We start from the raw sequence: 20,000 nt of genomic DNA, 5'->3' as shown, positions 1-20,000 counted from the left end.
CAAATGACACGCGTCCCTGATGGGAACTACAAATGTGGCGTCTGTGCCCAATGCAATTCTACAACCAAGAAAGTGAAGGCAAGGCCTCTGTGCTGAAGAATAAAACCACTTGGACTAGAGCCGGTGCTGGGCCCTTGGACTAGAGCAGGTGCTGGGCCCTTGGAGGAGAGCTGCTGCGGGGCCCTTGGACTAGAGCAGGTGCTGGGCCCTTGGACTAGAGCTGCTGCGGGGCCCTTGGACTAGAGCTGCTGCGGGGCCCTTGGACTAGAGCCGGTGCTGGGCCCTTGGACTAGAGCTGCTGCGGGGCCCTTGGACTAGAGCCGGTGCTGGGCCCTTGGACTAGAGCAGGTGCTGGGCCCTTGGACTAGAGCAGGTGCTGGGCCCTTGGACTAGAGCCGGTGCTGGGCCCTTGGACTAGAGCCGGTGCTGGGCCCTTGGAGGAGAGCTGCTGCGGGGCCCTTGGACTGGGGCCCCAGGACACTAGCCCTACTAACCCAGGACACTAGCCCTACTAACCCAGGACACTAGCCCTACTAACCCAGGACACTAGCCCTACTAACCCAGGACACTAGCCCTACTAACCCAGGACACTAGCCCTACTAACCCAGGACACTAGCCCTACTAACCCAGGACACTAGTCCCTACTAACCCAGGACACTAGCCCTACTAACCCAGGACACTAGTCCCTACTAACCCAGGACACTAGTCCCTACTAACCCACAGAAGAACCATAAGATGTAGAAATGTCACCTGACCTGTGACCCAGCATTTCCTTCAGTCTGACCGTTCAGAGAGCTCACTAGGATACTCACTCTGAGGGGAGGGAACCAAGAAAACCATTCAGAGAGCTCACTTTAGAGAAGGATACTCACTCTACGAGGGGAGGGAACCAAGAAACAACTCTGTTGAAAAGAGAAGCTTTTTGGAACTCGTGTGGACACTGAATCCCAACGGTCTTACTGAGGATTTTGATTTGAGAGCATTTATATACTAAGGGGTACCCCAGATGATGACATTGATATATGCTGTGTTTGGATAAAAATATGCCTGTTGAATACTATGGAAGAACTGATGAATTCTACTGTAAATTATAAGGGCATTTTGGAGCCAACAATAGCATATGTCTAAACCAAGTCAAATGAAGGATATAACTGGATCTGTATGTTCCCATTAGCGAGCACAATGTTTTTCCAATTTTTGTTTTTTTGAATGTCACTAATTGAATGATGTAATTTCAAATGAATTGCCTACACCTGTTACCAGAAGGCTATGTATGGCCATCTGGCTATACGTAGGAAGTCGGTGTCAGTCTGTATATCACACAGCTACTTACCAATGACATTAATAGTAATAAGACTACACTTTTTATTTAACAAGTGAAATGGTTCCTTGTGGGCAATGGGTGCTTTCAGAGATTGGCCTAATGAGAATGGGTTCATATTCAACAGCCAAAAGAGTTATTAACCGTTTACAATGTTCAGCAACTTTCAGACAACTTTCAACTGTCGCCCACAGACATATAATGTGTTGCCCGTGGCAACGGTCAATATTGCTCGGTTTCCCTTGACGGCGGTCAATTATCGAGAAACAATTGACTGGTAGAATGCACCATTGCCCAATCAGAATCGAGTATTTCAGAGAGCCGTGTAATAAATTAAGTTAAATTAAATACATGCCTGTGATTATTCACTGAAAAGAGATGCGAGGGTTCGGCTATTTTGCTTAATATGACTCACCTGTACACGAACACATACTGCTCCTTGTAAGATGTTCTACCCAGACGCTCACTGGCCACATACTGATAATTGTTGTCAGTGTCATATCTGAGAGGGGGAGAGAGAGAGAGAGGGAGAGAAGGAGAGAGAGAGGGAGAGAGAGAGAGGGGAGGAGAGGGAGAGAGAGGGGGAGAGAGAGAGGGAGAGGGAGAGAATGAGAGAGATTTCTAGTTTAACAGTGGAGGTCGTGGCTGCATTTCAATAGACTTGAGTCCTTCACTGTATGTAAATGTGATGAAGACGAGATGATAGTATTGAGACGTGTCCCTGGTGATACATTGAGCTGTGTGTGACGGTGGTGTGTGTGTGTGTGTGTGTGTGTGTGTGTGTGTGTGATGGTGGTGGTGTATCACCTGTTGATGGCTGCCAGCAGCAAAGGAATGGCCTTCTGCTTCAGATCTCTCACCTCCTGCAGCAGACACACATCACAACGGGAGATAATCTGAAACACGCACACACACACACACACACACACACACACACACACACACACACACACACACACACACACACACACACAAGAAAAGAGAAGAGAGAGAGATCAGAGGACTCAGTCAACATCTAAGCTGCAGCCCTTCTTAATGAATTCAGAACCAGTCCACAGTCGTCCCTCAGCTTGAAGAAAAAAACAGATTGAAATTTGAGCAAAATAACTATTACTTACTGATGGAAATTATGGGTATTTATAACAAGTACTAATTGAAACAGAAACAGAAAACTGATACAAAGTCATTAGGAATGACAACAAAATGATAGACAAAGACATGAAAAATTAGAATGATATAAAACACCTGTGAGATATTCCAAAAAGTAGTTAATGTGGTTAGACCAGAGTGGGAGTGAGGCTGTCCACCCTGTCGTCCGTCAGCTCACCCTGACCAGCACGTGCATGACCTTGGCGTTGGCGGACTTGGACTCTCCGAAGCCGTGGAGGTTGAAGGCGCAGATCCGGAACGCCGAGGTCCGCCACACTCCGCACACGCTCAGCAGGACGAGGAAGAGGAGGGACGAAGAGGCCATGCTGCCGAGCTAGGAGAGAAGTGCGCACACACACACACACACACACACACACACACACACACACACACACACACATACCATGAGTGTATTTTACTGAGAGATTTGACTGTACATCCCAGTCATGGTCAGTAAAGCCTCTATAAGGGACGCAGGTGACTCAGTTCCTAACAAGTGAAGCTGTACATGTCAGAGCCAACATGTCCGTCATCAATAAAGCCTTCTATATCAATCAAATCAATCAAAGCTTTATTTGTATAGCGCATTTCATACACAGGGCAACACAATGCGCTTTACAGAGAACAAGAGAGGTGGGCATACGACCCACTCTCTACATATTCCAGAGGGAAGCAAAAAACAAAAACAGTTTCACCCGGGGGCCAGAAAAGTGAGCAGTAAAAATTCTTCCCTGACCCCTCTCAACGAGGCAATCTCAATCTCAAGCAAGCTCCTGGAGTATGTTTGTTTAAAGGCTAATAACATTTATAGAGCAATAAATTATATTAAATTACATTTTCAGAGCAAGAAGGGCTAAAAACATCATAGGTTTCTATAAGAACAAGTCCTGGAAGAAAGCCATGCTCCTTTATTCAGAGTGATGGAAGTTACATTAGTATCACTTGGTGTGGTATCAAACAAAACAAAGCAAAAGATAAAAGTCAGCAATTTACACCATAGGAATCCTGGATGAACATTTTAGTAAGCCTACATACTGTGATGGGAATGAGTTGTGGGACTCTGGACTGAGCATGGATTCACTGATTGATGGAATTGATTGGATTGAACACAGGTGAGACTGATTAGCAGACAGAGTGAGACTGATTAGCAGACAGAGTCAGACTGATTAGCAGACAGAGTCAGACTGATTAGCAGACAGAGTCAGACTGATTAGCAGACAGAGTCAGACTGATTAGCAGACAGAGTCAGACTGATTAGCAGACAGAGTCAGACTGATTAGCAGACAGAGTCAGACTGATTAGCAGACAGAGTCAGACTGATTAGCAGACAGAGTCAGACTGATTAGCAGACAGAGTCAGACTGATTAGCAGACAGAGTCAGACTGATTAGCAGACAGAGTCAGACTGATTAGCAGACAGAGTCAGACTGATTAGCAGACAGAGTCAGACTGATTAGCAGACAGAGTCAGACTGATTAGCAGACAGAGTCAGACTGATTAGCAGACAGAGTCAGACTGATTAGCAGACAGAGTCAGATGAAGAAATGCAAACAAGATGAAGAAACAGCAACAGTAACAGCTACAAATGAGGAAGCGGTTGGCCTGATCAAGCTTGAAGCTGCACCAAGCATTTTATTAACTACTAGAGGAAGAGAAACTAACACATTTAAAAAATACAACAAATTAAAACGATACTATACTCTGCCAAGGACAAACTGTGCATAAAGGCTAATGGCTAAGCTAAAAGCAAATCTGTGTGGTTCGTTTGTGAAGGACAGTCTGAAGATGCAGTGTAGAAATTGTGGTGTTAACTGACCAAAAATTGTGGGAGGAGAAGGGTTTGATAGGTTTACAAGTTTTTGAGAAAACGTTTTAAACTTTAGACTGTTGCTGTAGCGCTACCATCAGGACTATTGGCCCCCAATGCCAGTTGAGGGCTTCTGGTATAGGACCTGGTATAGGTCCTATAGGACTGGACCTGGACCTATAGGACTGGACCTGGACCTATAGGACTGGACCTATAGGACTGGACCTATGAGCAAAGTTTGTGATTTTTCATGCATGGGAAGTCAGACTTGAGAAAGATTCAGAATATTGGGAAATACAAGAGTGACCAGCAGCTGAGCTGAGGAGAAGTTGGGGGAGGAGTGTGTGGGGGAGGGGTGTGTGGGGGAGGGGTGTGCGGGGGAGGGGTGTGCGGGGGAGGGGTGTGTGGGGAGGTGTGTGTGGAGGGAGGTGTGGGGGAGGGGTGTGTGGGGAGGGGTGTGTGGGGGAGGGGTGTGTGGGGGAGGGGTGTGTGGGGGGGGGGTGTGTGGGGGAGGGGTGTGCGGGGGAGGGGTGTGCGGGGGTTATGCTTAAGTTCATTAGACTGGTGATGTCACCTGGTGATTCTTGGCACATCTCCAACTCCCACAGTTCTTCATGTGAATCTGTGTTTGTTCCTAAGTTCTTCTTTAGCGGTTTGTTTGTGTGAGTGGTTGTAGTGAGTATACCGTACAGTATATATGTCAATCGACCAATCAAATGATTGTCCTGTAAGGTAAACGTCTTGTTCAGCGTGTTTTAAAAAGAGAAAGACCTCTGTTTGCGCTCTAGGTCCGATCCTGCACTGAGAGTAACACCATACTTGGGTGTTTATCTAAGAGAGGAGTCAGAACCTGTTAGAGGAGTCAGAACCCGTTCTGAACAGAGAGGAGTCAGAACCCGTTCTGAACAGAGAGGAGTCAGAACCCGTTCTGAACAGAGAGGAGTCAGAACCCGTTAGAGGAGTCAGAACCCGTTAGAGGAGTCAGAACCTGTTCTGAACAGAGAGGAGTCAGAACCCGTTAGAGGAGTCAGAACCTGTTCTGAACAGAGAGGAGTCAGAACCCGTTCTGAACAGAGAGGAGTCAGAACCGGTTCTGAACAGAGAGGAGTCAGAACCTGATCTGAACAGAGAGGAGTCAGAACCCGTTCTGAACAGAGAGGAGTCAGAACCTGTTAGAGGAGTCAGAACCCGTTCTGAACAGAGAGGAGTCAGAACTTGTTAGAGGAGTCAGAACCCGTTCTGAACAGTGTAAGCTCATGTGAGTCACATCTGAATAATTGTCATCTAGCTGATGTTTGTATCCCAAGCGACTTACAGGAACAGCAGGGGTGACGTGCCTTGCTCAAGGACTCAGGGGTTACGTGCCTTGCTCAAGGACTCAGGGGTTACGTGCCTTGCTCAAGGACTCAGGGGTTACGTGCCTTGCTCAAGGACTCAGGGGTTACGTGCCTTGCTCAAGGACTCAGGGGTTACGTGCCTTGCTCAAGGACTCGGCTTTGGACCAGCAATCATTCCGTTACTGGTCCAACGCTCTTAAGCGCTAAACTACTTGCTTCCCCTTGCTTCTGTCTCTCCTTCACTCTCTCTCTCTCTCTCTCTCTACCTCACACAAACACACACACACACATACATGTAGGCATACACACACAGACACATACACACGCAGGCATATACATACACACACATACACACGCAGGCATACATACATACACACACACACACATACACACGCAGGCATATACATACACACACTCATACACACATACACACGGAGGCATATACACACACACACACACACAGATTTCAGGTTTTTTCAACTTCTTCGTGAATATTTTTGTTCTACCTGAACATATTTGGGGGGACGACTACAGCACCAACCCTGCCTCTACGGGGGGGGGGACTACAGCACCAACCCTGCCTCTACGGGGGGGGGGACTACAGCACCAACCCTGCCTCTACGGGGGGGGGGACTACAGCACCAACCCTGCCTCTACGGGGGGGGGGACTACAGCACCAACCCTGCCTCTACGGGGGGGGGGACTACAGCACCAACCCTGCCTCTACGGGGGGGGGGGGACTACAGCACCAACCCTGCCTCTACGGGGGGGGGTATCTCAAAGAAGTATCTCAGTTGTGGTAGTGTGTGTGTCTCTCTTTCTCTCTCTCTCACACACAACACACTCTCTCACTCTCACACACACACACACACACACACACACACACATAAAATGATTCAAATGGCACATCAAAATAGAAGTAGCTCTGTTGTGGTAGTGCGTGCGTCTCTTTCTCTCTCACACACACACACTCCCACACTCACACATACCTACGTATACACACCCTCCTCAGGTTACCAGTCCTGCACAGAATCAACGGGAGAGCTGAGAAATAATAAAATATAAGGTTGATGACCCCAGACTAAATAGAAGAGTATGAGTGAAAACAGAAAAGAGATAAGTCATCCGTTTACCTTATCTTGCTGGAGCAGTTTCAGTCTGTTTACTAGAGTGGTTCATTTCCTGGTTCCAGACCAACTGAAGATGGCCACACCTCTCCTCCCTGACCCTCCCCTAGGCCCCCCCCTCCCTCCCCTAGGCCCCCCCCTCCCTCCCCTAGGCCACCTCCCCTAGGCCCTCCCCCTGCTGGCTGCAGGGCCATATGTGTCAACGCACTGAGCCCTCAGATAGACACCGTCAGAGGAACAGAGAGGGGGAAGAGACGGTCAGGGAAGAAGTGGTAAAGAGAACGAGAGACGGAAGGGAGGAATATTGAATGAGTCATCTATTATACTCTAGTTTCATTACACACTACCCATTTCTCACACACACACACACACACACACACACACTGAGTCAGATCAGGTTGGACTGGTATGAAGAGGTGAAGGGGTTATAGGCAAAATCAATTGGAGTGTTGCTTCCCTGATTAGGTCCTGTTGTTTAAGGTGTGTTGAAATCTTGCTGCTGCTACTATGATGTGTTCTATTTTGTGGACCTCTGCCCCACAGGGCAAGCTCCTATTGGCTTGAGAAACCCTAGCCTGCTACACTGACTGAAGAAAAATAAACATTCACGCACCTGTGCCGCACTGTTGTGACGAAAAGAGAGCTGAGCCAAAAGGCAAAGCTCTCGATCTACCGGTCTATCTTCATCCCCACCCTCACCTATGGTCATGAAGGATGGGTCATGACCGAAAGAACGAGATCACGGATACAAGCGGCCGAAATGAGTTTTCTCCGGAGGGTGGCTGGGGTCTCCCTGAGAGATCGGGTGAGAAGTTCAGTCATCCGGGAGAGGCTCGGAGTAGAGCCGCTGCTCCTTTGCGTCGAAAGGAGCCAGTTGAGGTGGTTGGGGCATCTAGTGCGGATGCCTCCTGGGCGCCTCCCTAGGGAGGTGTTCCAGGCGTGTCCGGCTGGGAGGAGGCCGCGGGGTAGACCCAGGACTAGGTGGCGGGACTACATCTCCGCACTGGCCTGGGAGCGGCTAAAGATTCCCCAGGCAGAGTTGGTTGATGCTGCTAGGGAAAGGGATGTCTGGGGCCCCCTGCTGGAGCTGCTGCCTCCGCGACCCGATCCTGGATAAGCGGATGAAGATGGATGGATGGATGGATGGATGGATGGATGGATGGATGGATGGATGGATGGATGGATGGATGGAGTGATGGATGGATGGATGGATGGATGGATGGATGGATGGGTGGGTGGGTGGGTGGATGGATGGGTGGAGGGATGGATGGATGGATGGATGGATGGAGGGATGGATGGATGGAGGGGTGGATGGATGGAGGGGTGGATGGATGGATGGATGGAGGGGTGGGTGGATGGATGGATGGATGGATGGATGGATGGATGGATGGATGGATGGATGGATGGGTGGGTGGGTGGATGGATGGATGGATGGATGGATGGATGGATGGAGTGATGGATGGATGGATGGATGGATGGATGGATGGATGGATGGATGGATGGATGGATGGATGGATGGATGGATGGGTGGGTGGGTGGGTGGATGGATGGGTGGAGGGATGGATGGATGGATGGATGGATGGATGGATGGATGGAGGGATGGATGGATGGATGGATGGATGGATGGAGGGGTGGATGGATGGATGGATGGATGGAGGGGTGGATGGATGGATGGATGGAGGGGTGGGTGGATGGATGGATGGATGGATGGATGGATGGATGGATGGATGGGTGGGTGGGTGGATGGATGGATGGGTGGAGGGATGGATGGATGGATGGATGGATGGATGGATGGATGGATGGAGGGATGGATGGATGGATGGATGGAGGAGTGGATGGATGGATGGATGGATGGAGGGGTGGGTGGATGGATGGATGGATGGATGGATGGATGGATGGATGGATGGGTGGATGGATGGATGGATGGATGATGGATGGATGGCACCTGTTCCCAACTAGGTCCGTTATAATCCTTTCCTCCATTTTTTGATCTGAGCTACACGGGGAAACACACCTACCCTCTCCTGATTGGACACCGCTACGCGGAAATTAGCATAAAATAGGATCTGTTTTATGCTAATTAGCTCGCGGCTCCGCGTCGCGCCGCCAGGGCTTTTGCCCCGTGACCGGAAGCAGTGTTGCCAACTCTTCAGTAAGGGAAGTAGCTATTGGCTGTCCCAGAAGTTGCTAGAAGTAGCTAGATGGCGGGGGGGGGGGGGGTTAATTATCATTAAAACCGTGTTTGATTACTGTGCTTTGAATAACCACGGTAAATAGGCTACTATAGACATAGGCCTACAGTCCGACGCCATTCCCAGTTTCCACTTCAGAGGAAATGACACGCTTACGCACCCACATCCAACAATGCCAAACACCTCACTGCAGCTCTTCCATGTTACACAGCAAAGGACATGATGCCCTTTCAACCGTTGAGGCCTGGCTTTCCCTGTGTTATTTGTGTTTTTTTAAATAAAGGTTGTTGAAATTATTCCAGACTGTCTATCAGTAGCCTACTTATTGAGCATTTTCAGCATATTTGTAAAAAATACCGTGATAATACCGAACCACGGTAATTTTGGTAACTAAAATCGTGGTATGACATTTTCAGACCATTACATCCCTAAGGGTGAGTGGATCTTACATCCTCTGATTGGGGCTCAGCTCTGGGTTCAGTTTGGGATGGCCCGAGTGGATCTTCCCCTCGAGAGAGAGAGAATGCAAAGTGTCCCCTCTGGTTCTCTCTGAGTCAGCGGGACCAGCCTCTGCTAGGGGGTGGGGGCGGACCAGCCTCTGCTAGGGGGTGGGGGGGGACCAGCCTCTGCTAGGGGGTGGTGGGGGACCAGCCTCTGCTAGGGGGTGGGGGGGGACCAGCCTCTGCTAGGGGGGGGTGGGGGGTGACCAGCCTCTGCTAGGGGGTGTGGGGGGACCAGCCTCTGCTAGGGGGTGGGGGGGGACCAGCCTCTGCTAGGGGGTGGGGGTGGACGCGTTCGCGCATGCCCCCTGGCCCAAGGCGCTGCTGTACGCTTTCCCTGCCACCAGGGGGTGTAATCATACCGCAGCCAATTTCCATGTGCCATGAGGCGTTGGCCAGGACTACGGTCTATGGGTCAAGCGTCTATGGGTCAAGCGTTTTTTGACCGGCGTGCGCTGTCTTCGCCCTTTGCGCAAAGCTACGGTGCCGCCTTGGGAACTGCTTTTGCTTCTGAATGCGCTCTGTGGAGTATAAAAGTAAAAAGTGTAAAAGTATAAAAATGGTTTGCTAATAAGAAGTTCATTATTAACTTTTTTTTTCAGAAATGCTTTAGGTTGCTCAAAGACTCGGCACAAGATTTAGAGAGTATTAAATGTTTAACAAATCATTTATTAACCATGAAAAAAGTCAACCCCTAGCTTTAATCAAAGAATAATTTCTTAAAATCATTTACAGGTTGAGGTTAATCATATGAGGCAGCACCAGGCCTGGGGACACAGACCGACTGAACACGCTGGTGAGGAGGGCCAGTTCTGAACACGCTGGTGAGGAGGGCCAGTTCTGAACACGCTGGTGAGGAGGGCCAGTTCTGAACACGCTGGTGAGGAGGGCCAGTTCTGAACACGCTGGTGAGGAGGGCCAGTTCTGAACACGCTGGTGAGGAGGGCCAGTTCTGAACACGCTGGTGAGGAGGGCCAGTTCTGAACACGCTGGGGAGGAGGGGAGACAGACCGACTGAACACGCTGGTGAGGAGGGCCAGTTCTGAACACGCTGGTGAGGAGGGCCAGTTCTGAACACGCTGGGGAGGAGGGCCAGTTCTGAACACGCTGGTGAGGAGGGTCAGTTCTGAACACGCTGGTGAGGAGGGCCAGTTCTGCTGTGGGACAACAACTGGACAGCCTGGAGATTGTGTTGAAGAGGAGGATGAGGGACAATGCATATATGGGTTCATATGCATGTATGGGTTGAGCCCACGGTGGATAGAATGCTGTTTTTGAGGATAATCATGTCTCTTGGCGGAACTTGTCTCCTACCAGAGAGCCCAACTTTGCAAACTTGTAACTGTTGGGATAAAAGTAACCAGCGTTGGACTTACAAAGGTGAACCTTGGGATTTCAACTACTCATTTTTAATGATTAGAATAATTTCTGTAACAACACACACGTGCGCACAGGCACAGTACAACAGATGGTGCAGACACCTTTAAATGATACAAAGTTTTACTCAAGATTTACTCAAGATTTAAAATGTACATCCATATTGTGCTGTACCCAGAGGAATACAGAGGCTGAATTATACTTTTTTTTATAGACAATTCTTTTTTATAGAATGCAGTGTTTCTATAAACACTGTTCCAACTGTAACAATATTACTGCACCACATACTCCCGTATGACCTTAAAATAATTGAAGAATTTACATCATCGGATAAATACATGATGACACATGTTTTACCGCATTGTAGCTTAGATGTCTATAACAAAGTCTTAACAAAGTCTTAACAAAGTCTTAACAAAGTCCTCTCAAAGAGTAAAAAAAAAAACGACACTTGCTGGACAGCTTGAAACAGCTTGATATTCTTGGTGTAGATCTTGAACCAAAGATATTCTTGCCAAGTTTCTCTCGCTGACCCTCATGTCATGAAGTACTCCGGGCACACACTAGGGGCCGCCAACGCGTCCAGGCGTCCTACATGGCCGTGGCACTGGGGTTGTTGGGATCGAAAGTCATTATCTCCATGTGGATAAGACCTGGACAGAAAAAGGCAGAGGGGGTTACACAGAAGGGCCTCTCACACTGACAAAAACTCATCCGCATTAGTCAGCGTTTAATGCAAACTACACATCACACACTGATACTGGCCTCATCCACATTAAGTGGTCTCACCCACTGCTCTCATCCACATTCATTGGTATGGCTAAAATCGTATCAAGAGTCTACTGATACTTTATCAATAATCAGATTGTGGACGCTCAATTATTCAATTCCACTCAAGACAATTGAAATGACAAAACAGAAGGATATGTAATTTGGGCGAACCATACCTGTAGAGGCTAAGCCTAGTGCTTTAAGACCCTGAGGCGCTGTTGCTCTGGGTTGACCTGATTGACGCACATTTTACGTTACCGTGTTTGTTGATAAAGTAGTCAGACAACAAACTGCTGTGGCAACACTAGGTCCATTTATTGTCCTTCCATAAGAGAAGCAAACCAACCGGTGCGCACGTTTGTGTGTGTGTGTGTGTGTGTGTGTGTGTGTGTGTGTGTGTGTGTGTTTGTGTGTGTGTGTGTGGTCAAAAACTGCCATCCGTGCAGCAACACCTAGCCAACAACAGGTGAGTTCCTACCTAAATATCATCAGTTCCTATTATGGGAGGAGCAACGTATTGACCTGAATTTGGCTCTTAAGGAAGCGTCCGCTCCCCTGTACTCACTCTTCCACTCCCTTTAAGAAGGAAGCGTCCGCTCCCCTGTACTCACCCTTCCACTCCCTTTAAGAAGGACGCGTCCACTCCCCTGTACTCACTCTTCCACCTCACCCTGACCTCCTGACCTCCTGACCTTCCACTCCCTTTAAGAAGGAAGCGTCCGCTCCCCTGTACTCACTCTTCCACTCGCACACGTCCAGCTCCAGGCTCTCGAAGGAGTCGTCGTAGGGGACGGCGGCGTCCGGCTCGGACTCACGCTCGTGGTACTCGGAGAGGTACGGGTGTGAGAGGCCCAGCTCCGCCGTGGGCCGGGTCTCTGGGTCCAGAACCAGAATCCGCTCCAGCAGGTCCACCGCTGCGGGTCAACATCAAGGTCAACTTCAATCATGCATTTCACTGTACATGATACCGGTATCCTGTACATAACTATGATTACAGATCCTTCAATAAACATGATGGAATGGGGAATTTCATCCATTCAGACAGAGAGAGAGAGAGACATTAAAAAACAGGTAGTAATATTATCCTGAGGTAGTCGAGCAGATTGCAGATCTGGAGTTAGTTCCATTTTTACACACCGAGTCGCACGAGATAAACCGTTGCTAGTGTCTCTGTCCTGCCAGCTAGTTCAGGTCCTGAACAGCACCTCTATCTCGTAGATCAGAGATCAGAGGATGGAGAGACTCACCCTTCTCATCCATGGAGGAGAACACCTCAGGGAAGTTCTTCTTCCTCTGGATAGGCAGTCCTTGCACATAGGAGCGTGCCTGGACAGGGAGGACACAACCATTACATCCACACATTAAAGGCGCTTTTGTAGTATTTCTGTATTGTCAGAAATGTCGGCCATGTTGGTGGTCACTGTGCGACCCCTGTAGTCCAACATCCCTGACGACGGGCGGTAAACCAAGACTGGGGGACACGCAGGAGGACACGAGGGGGGATGCAAGGTGTCTTGGGACATACAGGGACATCGGAAAAACACAGAAGGATGTTGAAGAGGTCCGAGAACAGAATGTCAGGGGACACGGAGTGACACTGAGGATCAGGTGTCAGACAGGGGTGTGTGGAGGTCAGGAGGTCAGGGGGAGGTTAGGACCAGACAGAGAGGGGTGTGTGGAGGTCAGGAGGTCAGGGGGAGGTTAGGACCAGACAGAGAGGGGCGTGTGGAGGTCAGGAGGTCAGGGGGAGGTTAGGACCAGACAGAGAGGGGTGAGTGGAGGTCAGGAGGTCAGGAGGTCAGGGTGAGGTCAGGAGGTCAGGGTGAGGCTTCATACATCTTTGCTCTGCATCTTCTGGACCAGGGAGGACTGAGGCGTTCCTGTCAGCTCCAGAATTTTCTTCAACTGGTCGATACCTGAGCAGCCAGGTTAAGGAAGGACTCGGGAGTACATGACATATATAGAGCATATATAGAGCATACTGTACATGACATATATAGAGCATATATAGGCCATACTGTACATGACACATATAGAGCATATATAGGCCATACTGTACATGACATATAGAGAGCATATATAGGCCATACTGTACATCGGGCATTATAAAAGAAGTATTCAAGACATATACAGGACATATAGAGGAAATGAACAGGACATCACATTACATTAGTCATTTAGCAGACGCTTTTATCCAAAGCGACTAACAATAATTGCATTTAACGTAGGAAAAGCCGACTACTGCTCGCCAGTAAATAAATATAAACGTAAATGTACAAAGAAATAGAGGATACTGTCGTTGCCCGGGAACAGAACTTTGCCCGTGATCATCTCAGCCAGAATACAGCCTGCAGACCACACATCCACTAAGAGAGAGAGAGAGAGAGAGAGAGAGAGAGAGGGGGAGGGGGAGGGAGGGACAGAGAGAGAGAGAGAGGTGAAGGGAGGGACAGAGAGAGAGAGGGGGAGGAAGGGACAGAGAGAGACGGAGAGAGAGGGGGAGGGAGGGACAGAGAGAGAGAGGGAGGGAGGGAGAGAGAGATAGAGACAGAGAGGGAGAAAGAGAGAGAGGGAGAGAGAGGGGAAGGGAGGGACAGAGAGAGAGACGGAGAGGGGGAGGGAGGGACAGAGAGAGAGACGAAGAGAGAGGGGGAGGGAGGGAGAGAGAGAGGGAGGGAGGGAGAGAGAGATAGAGACAGAGAGAAAGAGAGAGAGGGAGAGAGAGAGCAGATGCATTGGGAAGGTGTGAGTAAAAGAGAAAACCGATCATTGAAACATCAGCCAGAACATTTTGAAATAATAACGGTAAAGTAATAATAATAATAATAATAATAATAATGGTAAAGTAGTCTGAGACAGTCTCCAGTGGACTGATGGTGTGAGTGAGACAGTCTCTGGTGGACTGATGGTGTGAGTGAGACAGTCTCTGATGGACTGATGGTGTGAGTGAGACAGTCTCTGATGGACTGATGGTGTGAGTGAGACAGTCTCTGGTGGACTGATGGTGTGAGTGAGACAGTCTCTGGTGGACTGATGGTGTGAGTGAGACAGTCTCTGGTGGACTGATGGTGTGAGTGAGACAGTCTCTGGTGGACTGATGGTGAGAGTGAGACAGTCTCTGGTGGACTGATGGTGAGAGTGAGACAGTCCTCATGGAGTCACTGTGTTTGTGTCACCTGTCTGGCTGTAGTGCATCCAGTTGAATATGATCTCTGGCGCCCTGTACCAGCGCGTCACCACGTAGCCCGTCATCTCACTCTCCGTCTGACGCGCTAGGCCGAAGTCCAGGATCTGAGAGAGAGGGAGAGGGAGAGGGAGTGTGAGAGAGAGGGAGAGAGAAAGAGAGAGGGAGAGAGAGAGAGTGTGAGAGAGAGAGGGAGAGAGAGAGAGGGAGAGAGACCAGAGGGAACAGAGAAAGAGAAACAAAGGGAATAGAGAACAAAGATGTAGGTTTGAAACGGCTGCATCATTCAATCATTCAGTGGCGATTAATCATCTGCCTGCCCACAGTCACAGGGAGCCACTCAGAAATGTGTCTGTGAGTATTAGACTGTGTATCTGTGAGTATTAGACTGTGTATCTGTGAGTATTAGACTGTGTCTGTGAGTATTAGACTGTGTATCTGTGAGTATTCGAATGTGTATCGAGTATTCGACTGTGTATCTGTGAGTATTAGACTGTGTCTGAGTATTAGACTGTGTGTCTGTGAGTATTAGACTGTGTATCTGTGAGTATTAGACTGTGTATCTGTGAGTATTAGACTGTGTATCTGTGAGTATTAGACTGTGTATCTATGAGTATTAGACTGTGTGTCTGTGAGTATTAGACTGTGTATCTGTGAGTATTAGACTGTGTATCTGTGAGTATTAGACTGTGTATCTGTGAGTATTAGACTGTGTATCTGTGAGTTTTAGACTGTGTGTCTGTGAGTATTAGACTGTGTGTCTGTGAGTATTAGACTGTATCTGTGAGTATTAGACTGTGTATCTGTGAGTATTAGACTGTGTATCTGTGAGTATTAGACTGTGTGTCTGTGAGTATTAGACTGTGTATCTGTGAGTATTAGACTGTGTGTCTGTGAGTATTAGACTGTGTCTGTGAGTATTAGACTGTGTATCTGTGAGTATTAGACTGTGTGTCTGTGAGTATTAGACTGTGTGTCTGTGAGTATTAGACTGTGTGTCTGTGAGTATTAGACTGTGTATCTGTGAGTATTAGACTGTGTGTCTGTGAGTATTAGACTGTGTCTGTGAGTATTAGACTGTGTGTCTGTGAGTATTAGACTGTGTATCTGTGAGTATTAGACTGTGTATCTGTGAGTATTAGACTGTGTGTCTGTGAGTATTAGACTGTGTATCTGTGAGTATTAGACTGTGTGTCTGTGAGTATTAGACTGTGTGTCTGTGAGTATTAGACTGTGTATCTGTGAGTATTAGACTGTGTATCTGTGAGTATTAGACTGTGTATCTGTGAGTATTAGACTGTGTCTGTGAGTATTAGACTGTGTGTCTGTGAGTATTAGACTGTGTATCTGTGAGTATTAGACTGTGTATCTGTGAGTATTAGACTGTGTATCTGTGAGTATTAGACTGTGTATCTGTGAGTATTAGACTGTGTCTGTGAGTTTTAGACTGTGTGTCTGTGAGTATTAGACTGTGTATCTGTGAGTATTAGACTGTGTATCTGTGAGTATTAGACTGTGTATCTGTGAGTATTAGACTGTGTATCTGTGAGTATTAGACTGTGTCTGTGAGTATTAGACTGTGTGTCTGTGAGTATTAGACTGTGTATCTGTGAGTATTAGACTGTGTATCTGTGAGTATTAGACTGTGTATCTGTGAGTATTAGACTGTGTCTGTGAGTATTAGACTGTGTGTCTGTGAGTATTAGACTGTGTATCTGTGAGTATTAGACTGTGTATCTGTGAGTATTAGACTGTGTATCTGTGAGTATTAGACTGTGTCTGTGAGTATTAGACTGTGTGTCTGTGAGTATTAGACTGTGTATCTGTGAGTATTAGACTGTGTATCTGTGAGTATTAGACTGTGTATCTGTGAGTATTAGACTGTGTCTGTGAGTATTAGACTGTGTCTGTGAGTATTAGACTGTGTCTGTGAGTATTAGACTGTGTGTCTGTGAGTATTAGCGGTGTGTCTGTGAGTATTAGACTGTGTGTCTGTGAGTATTAGCGGTGTGTCTGTGAGTAATGCTGCATGATCTTAACCTGGCTATTATAGTCTGTATCAAAATAACATGGTCTGATTATGATTTATAATTCACTTAAATATCCTATTATTGACTACAGGGATAGCTAACACATAATGGCCGACCATGTAGGCAACATCTATTTGTATTCTCTACTGTTAGTCATGTCTCTCTTATGAAGTATCTAGCCCATGTTTACTGCTCTGTAAATGTTCTTGGCCAATAGACAAACATTTTCCAGGAGCTCGATTGTCTCGTTGAGAGGGGTCAGGGAAGAATTTCTACAGCTCACTTTTTGGCCCATGGGTGAAACTGTTTTTTTGCTTCCCTCTGGAATATGTAGAGAGTGGGTCGTATGCCCACCTCCCTTGCTCTCTGTAAAGCACATTGTGTTGCCTCTGTGTATGAAATGCGCTATACAAATAAAGTTTGATTTGATTTGATTTACCTTTAATTCACAGTTCTCATTCACAGCCAGGTTGCCAGGTTTGAGGTCCTGAGAAGGGCGAGAGAAGGGGTCACCTGGTCACACACAGTAGAACCTCCAGTACTTCACCTTTACTAAACTTTACTGTACATTACCGTGCTGAACTGTTGCCCTGGGATATACAATACCAACCCGATGGATGATGCCAGCTGAATGTATATACTGCAAAGAGAGAGAAAAGGAAAAGCATTAGTTTACTACTAACCTGACGCCCCAGATGGTTTGCTTTGTATCACTATCTGGGAACTCTCCATTGGAAACTGTTTGGAAACGGGCGGGCACTTTCAAAAATACTTGGCAGGTGATTGGATGAAGGTCTATCACACGGTCTATCGACCTCAAGCGCTCCTCGCCGCTGTGAACCCGCCCAGCACAGCTGTTTGTATTTCAGATTCCTCAGAACCAACACCCAAGCTGGAATGGCACTGGGCAGTAGGTAAACAAGACAACAGTGAAGGCTGGCACATGACAAGACTAGTCAGACGCATGGGCGACTTTAGGGGTGCTCAAGCACAACTAAATTTCATCTCAGCGCTGCTAAAAAATAATACATATTCGTATTATGATCATTATTATGATCATTAGTAGACCTAGGACTAGGTGGCGGGACTACATCTCCGCACTGGCCTGGGAGCGGCTAAAGATTCCCCAGGCAGAGCTGGTTGATGCTGCTAGGGAAAGGGATGTCTGGGGCTCCCTGCTGGAGCTGCTGCCTCCGCGACCTGACCCCGGATAAGAGGATGACGATGGATGGATGGATGGATCATTATTATTATTATTGCAATAATAATAATAATAGATATTAGTGCAATAATAATAATAATATCAACAACATCCTCATCATAATTATTTTCTGAAATACTGTTTAACCCCCACACTAGTTTTGTGAACTTGTCTGTTAACAATTACAGGTTCAAAAGGCTTTATTTAAACAGGTTTAATATCCAGTATTCTATATATGCTGTTACACACTCCGCTCCAGTAGGTGGCAGCATGCACCTTTAATGTTGGTAGTCCGCCAGTACAATCACAGAAGAAGAAAGTGAAAGCGTCTATTACTAGTTCCGTGGGTTAGGGTTATCCTTTACAATAATTCACTGGGTCGGCAAACTCATTAAAATATGCAGTACGTATGACCAGTGTGATGGAAAAGTGGCATTTGAGAGGCCACCAAATTTGGGATTTTATGGTCAACATTTTTTCTCTGTGGGGGTTTGTGGGGGTCACGCCTGCCTACCTGGCTACTGTTTCCCATTGGCTGGTTACTCCATATAATGGAAAGCACTGTAGGGGAGTTGAACATTTTTGTATGCATGTCACATTCTTGTTAGGGGCTCAGCCCCATCTAAAAGTCTGATCCTAGAATGGGCCCTGGTCAGGCGTCAGAGTCCGGGAGCGCAGGCGGTATCAGCTTTAGGATTACCAAATGGGTCAAGGGCTGCATAGTATCCAGCCCACTTCTGAATAAACCCCCCTCTCATTGGCTTGGCTTGTTATGTTGTCATTGTAAATCAGCACAAGCGCTTAATGTCCGGCCTAATCTTCATGTATTTGCTAGAACTGCCCTCAGCTGTCTGTCCATGCCAGAAATACCCCAATCCAAAGCCCAGTGCGCCCGGTTCTGTGTTTTCATATCATTCCAATGAAACAATGTTTTATCTTTCATATTTTCAAAGTCCTGTTATGAAAGTATAGTTGCAGATTTTTAAGGCTTATGTTTCTCTAGCTAGCTTTTCTAAAATGTAGCTCGGTGCCATACAAAGTGCAACGGGGCATGACTCGCTGTGTATTGTGTAGAGAGATAATATCGTTACTGATATACAGTCTACTCTTTCACTGAGTAATTATTGTCCAGTCTACAGTAGGTTTTCGGCCTTATCATGTAGCCTATGTTGTGAATAAATCAATGGGTTATATGCACAACTCCAGTACTTCCTGAAATTAGACATGCTTCTCTATTTCCTGTCTTACACTATTGGATGAAATGATTATTCAGGTGTGCCTGATCATTGTGCTGCAGTCAGGTACACCTGATTAATCACTTCATCCAATAGTGTAGGACAGGAAATAGAGAAGCATGTCTAATTTCAGGAAGTACTGGAGTTGTGCATATAACCTCTTGCATTCAGGAAAGGCTTTAGTCTCAATGTACAGTACCATGGCTATCAACGATGAAAGTATTTCAAAGGGTCTTAGCATACAGCAGCATTGTGACCTAGCCTAGGTCTGGTCGGAACAAATAACCAAGCCCTGGATGGTCACCCTGACCCAGCCTGGGTCTAGTCTGAACAACTGACGGGCGCTCCTACCAGGTGACATGGAGAGGGTCGATGTCAGAACCACGTAGTCTGACTACGGGGGTTCCACAAGGGTCTGTCCTGGGTCCTCTCCTGTTTTCCCTCTACACTACATCTCTGGGCTCTGTCATTCGCTCGCATGGCTTCTCCTATCACTGCTATGCAGATGACACCCAGCTAGTCCGGTCATTTCCCCCTTCTGACAGACAAGTGGAGACACGCATAGCTGGGTGCTTGGCTGACATCCTGGAGTGGATGATGACACACTACCTCAGGCTCAATCTGGACAAGACTGGACTGCGGTTCCTCCCGGGGAAGGGCTGCCCGCACATGACAAGACACATTAGTGATGCCAACTGGGACTGCAAGGAATCTGGGTGTGACCCTGGATGACCAACTGTCGTTCTCCACACATATCACATCCGTCACAC

The 20,000-nt window shown here is 47.6% G+C and overlaps 2 protein-coding genes across 2 annotated transcripts in view; both read right to left on the bottom strand.

Annotated features, from left to right (window-relative positions):
- Positions 1-6,806, bottom strand: part of dnase1l1 (deoxyribonuclease I-like 1) — an 11,532-nt gene extending 4,726 nt beyond the window's left edge. The window contains exons 1-4 of the mRNA XM_084446000.1: positions 6,747-6,806; positions 2,649-2,804; positions 2,129-2,217; positions 1,737-1,823 (exon numbers count right to left, since the gene is read on the bottom strand). Of these exons, the coding sequence (XP_084302126.1) occupies positions 1,737-1,823; positions 2,129-2,217; positions 2,649-2,795 (323 nt within the window). The 5' untranslated portion in view covers positions 2,796-2,804; positions 6,747-6,806. The remainder of the gene's footprint in view (positions 1-1,736; positions 1,824-2,128; positions 2,218-2,648; positions 2,805-6,746) is intronic.
- Positions 6,807-11,400: 4,594 nt separating this feature from the next.
- Positions 11,401-20,000, bottom strand: part of LOC311315216 (mitogen-activated protein kinase 12) — a gene marked incomplete at both ends in the record, with an annotated part of 14,488 nt that continues 5,888 nt past the window's right edge. The window contains 8 exons of the mRNA XM_084445831.1: positions 11,401-11,462; positions 12,318-12,494; positions 12,828-12,906; positions 13,417-13,496; positions 13,875-13,946; positions 14,757-14,871; positions 17,234-17,281; positions 17,405-17,434. Coding sequence (XP_084301957.1) covers positions 11,401-11,462; positions 12,318-12,494; positions 12,828-12,906; positions 13,417-13,496; positions 13,875-13,946; positions 14,757-14,871; positions 17,234-17,281; positions 17,405-17,434 — 663 coding nt within the window. The remainder of the gene's footprint in view (positions 11,463-12,317; positions 12,495-12,827; positions 12,907-13,416; positions 13,497-13,874; positions 13,947-14,756; positions 14,872-17,233; positions 17,282-17,404; positions 17,435-20,000) is intronic.

Source organism: Borostomias antarcticus (genome assembly GCF_949987555.1).
Source record: "Borostomias antarcticus genome assembly, chromosome: 11".
In the NCBI taxonomy this organism is placed as follows: domain Eukaryota; kingdom Metazoa; phylum Chordata; class Actinopteri; order Stomiiformes; family Stomiidae; genus Borostomias; species Borostomias antarcticus.
This window is presented reverse-complemented; position numbering and strand designations above follow the sequence as displayed.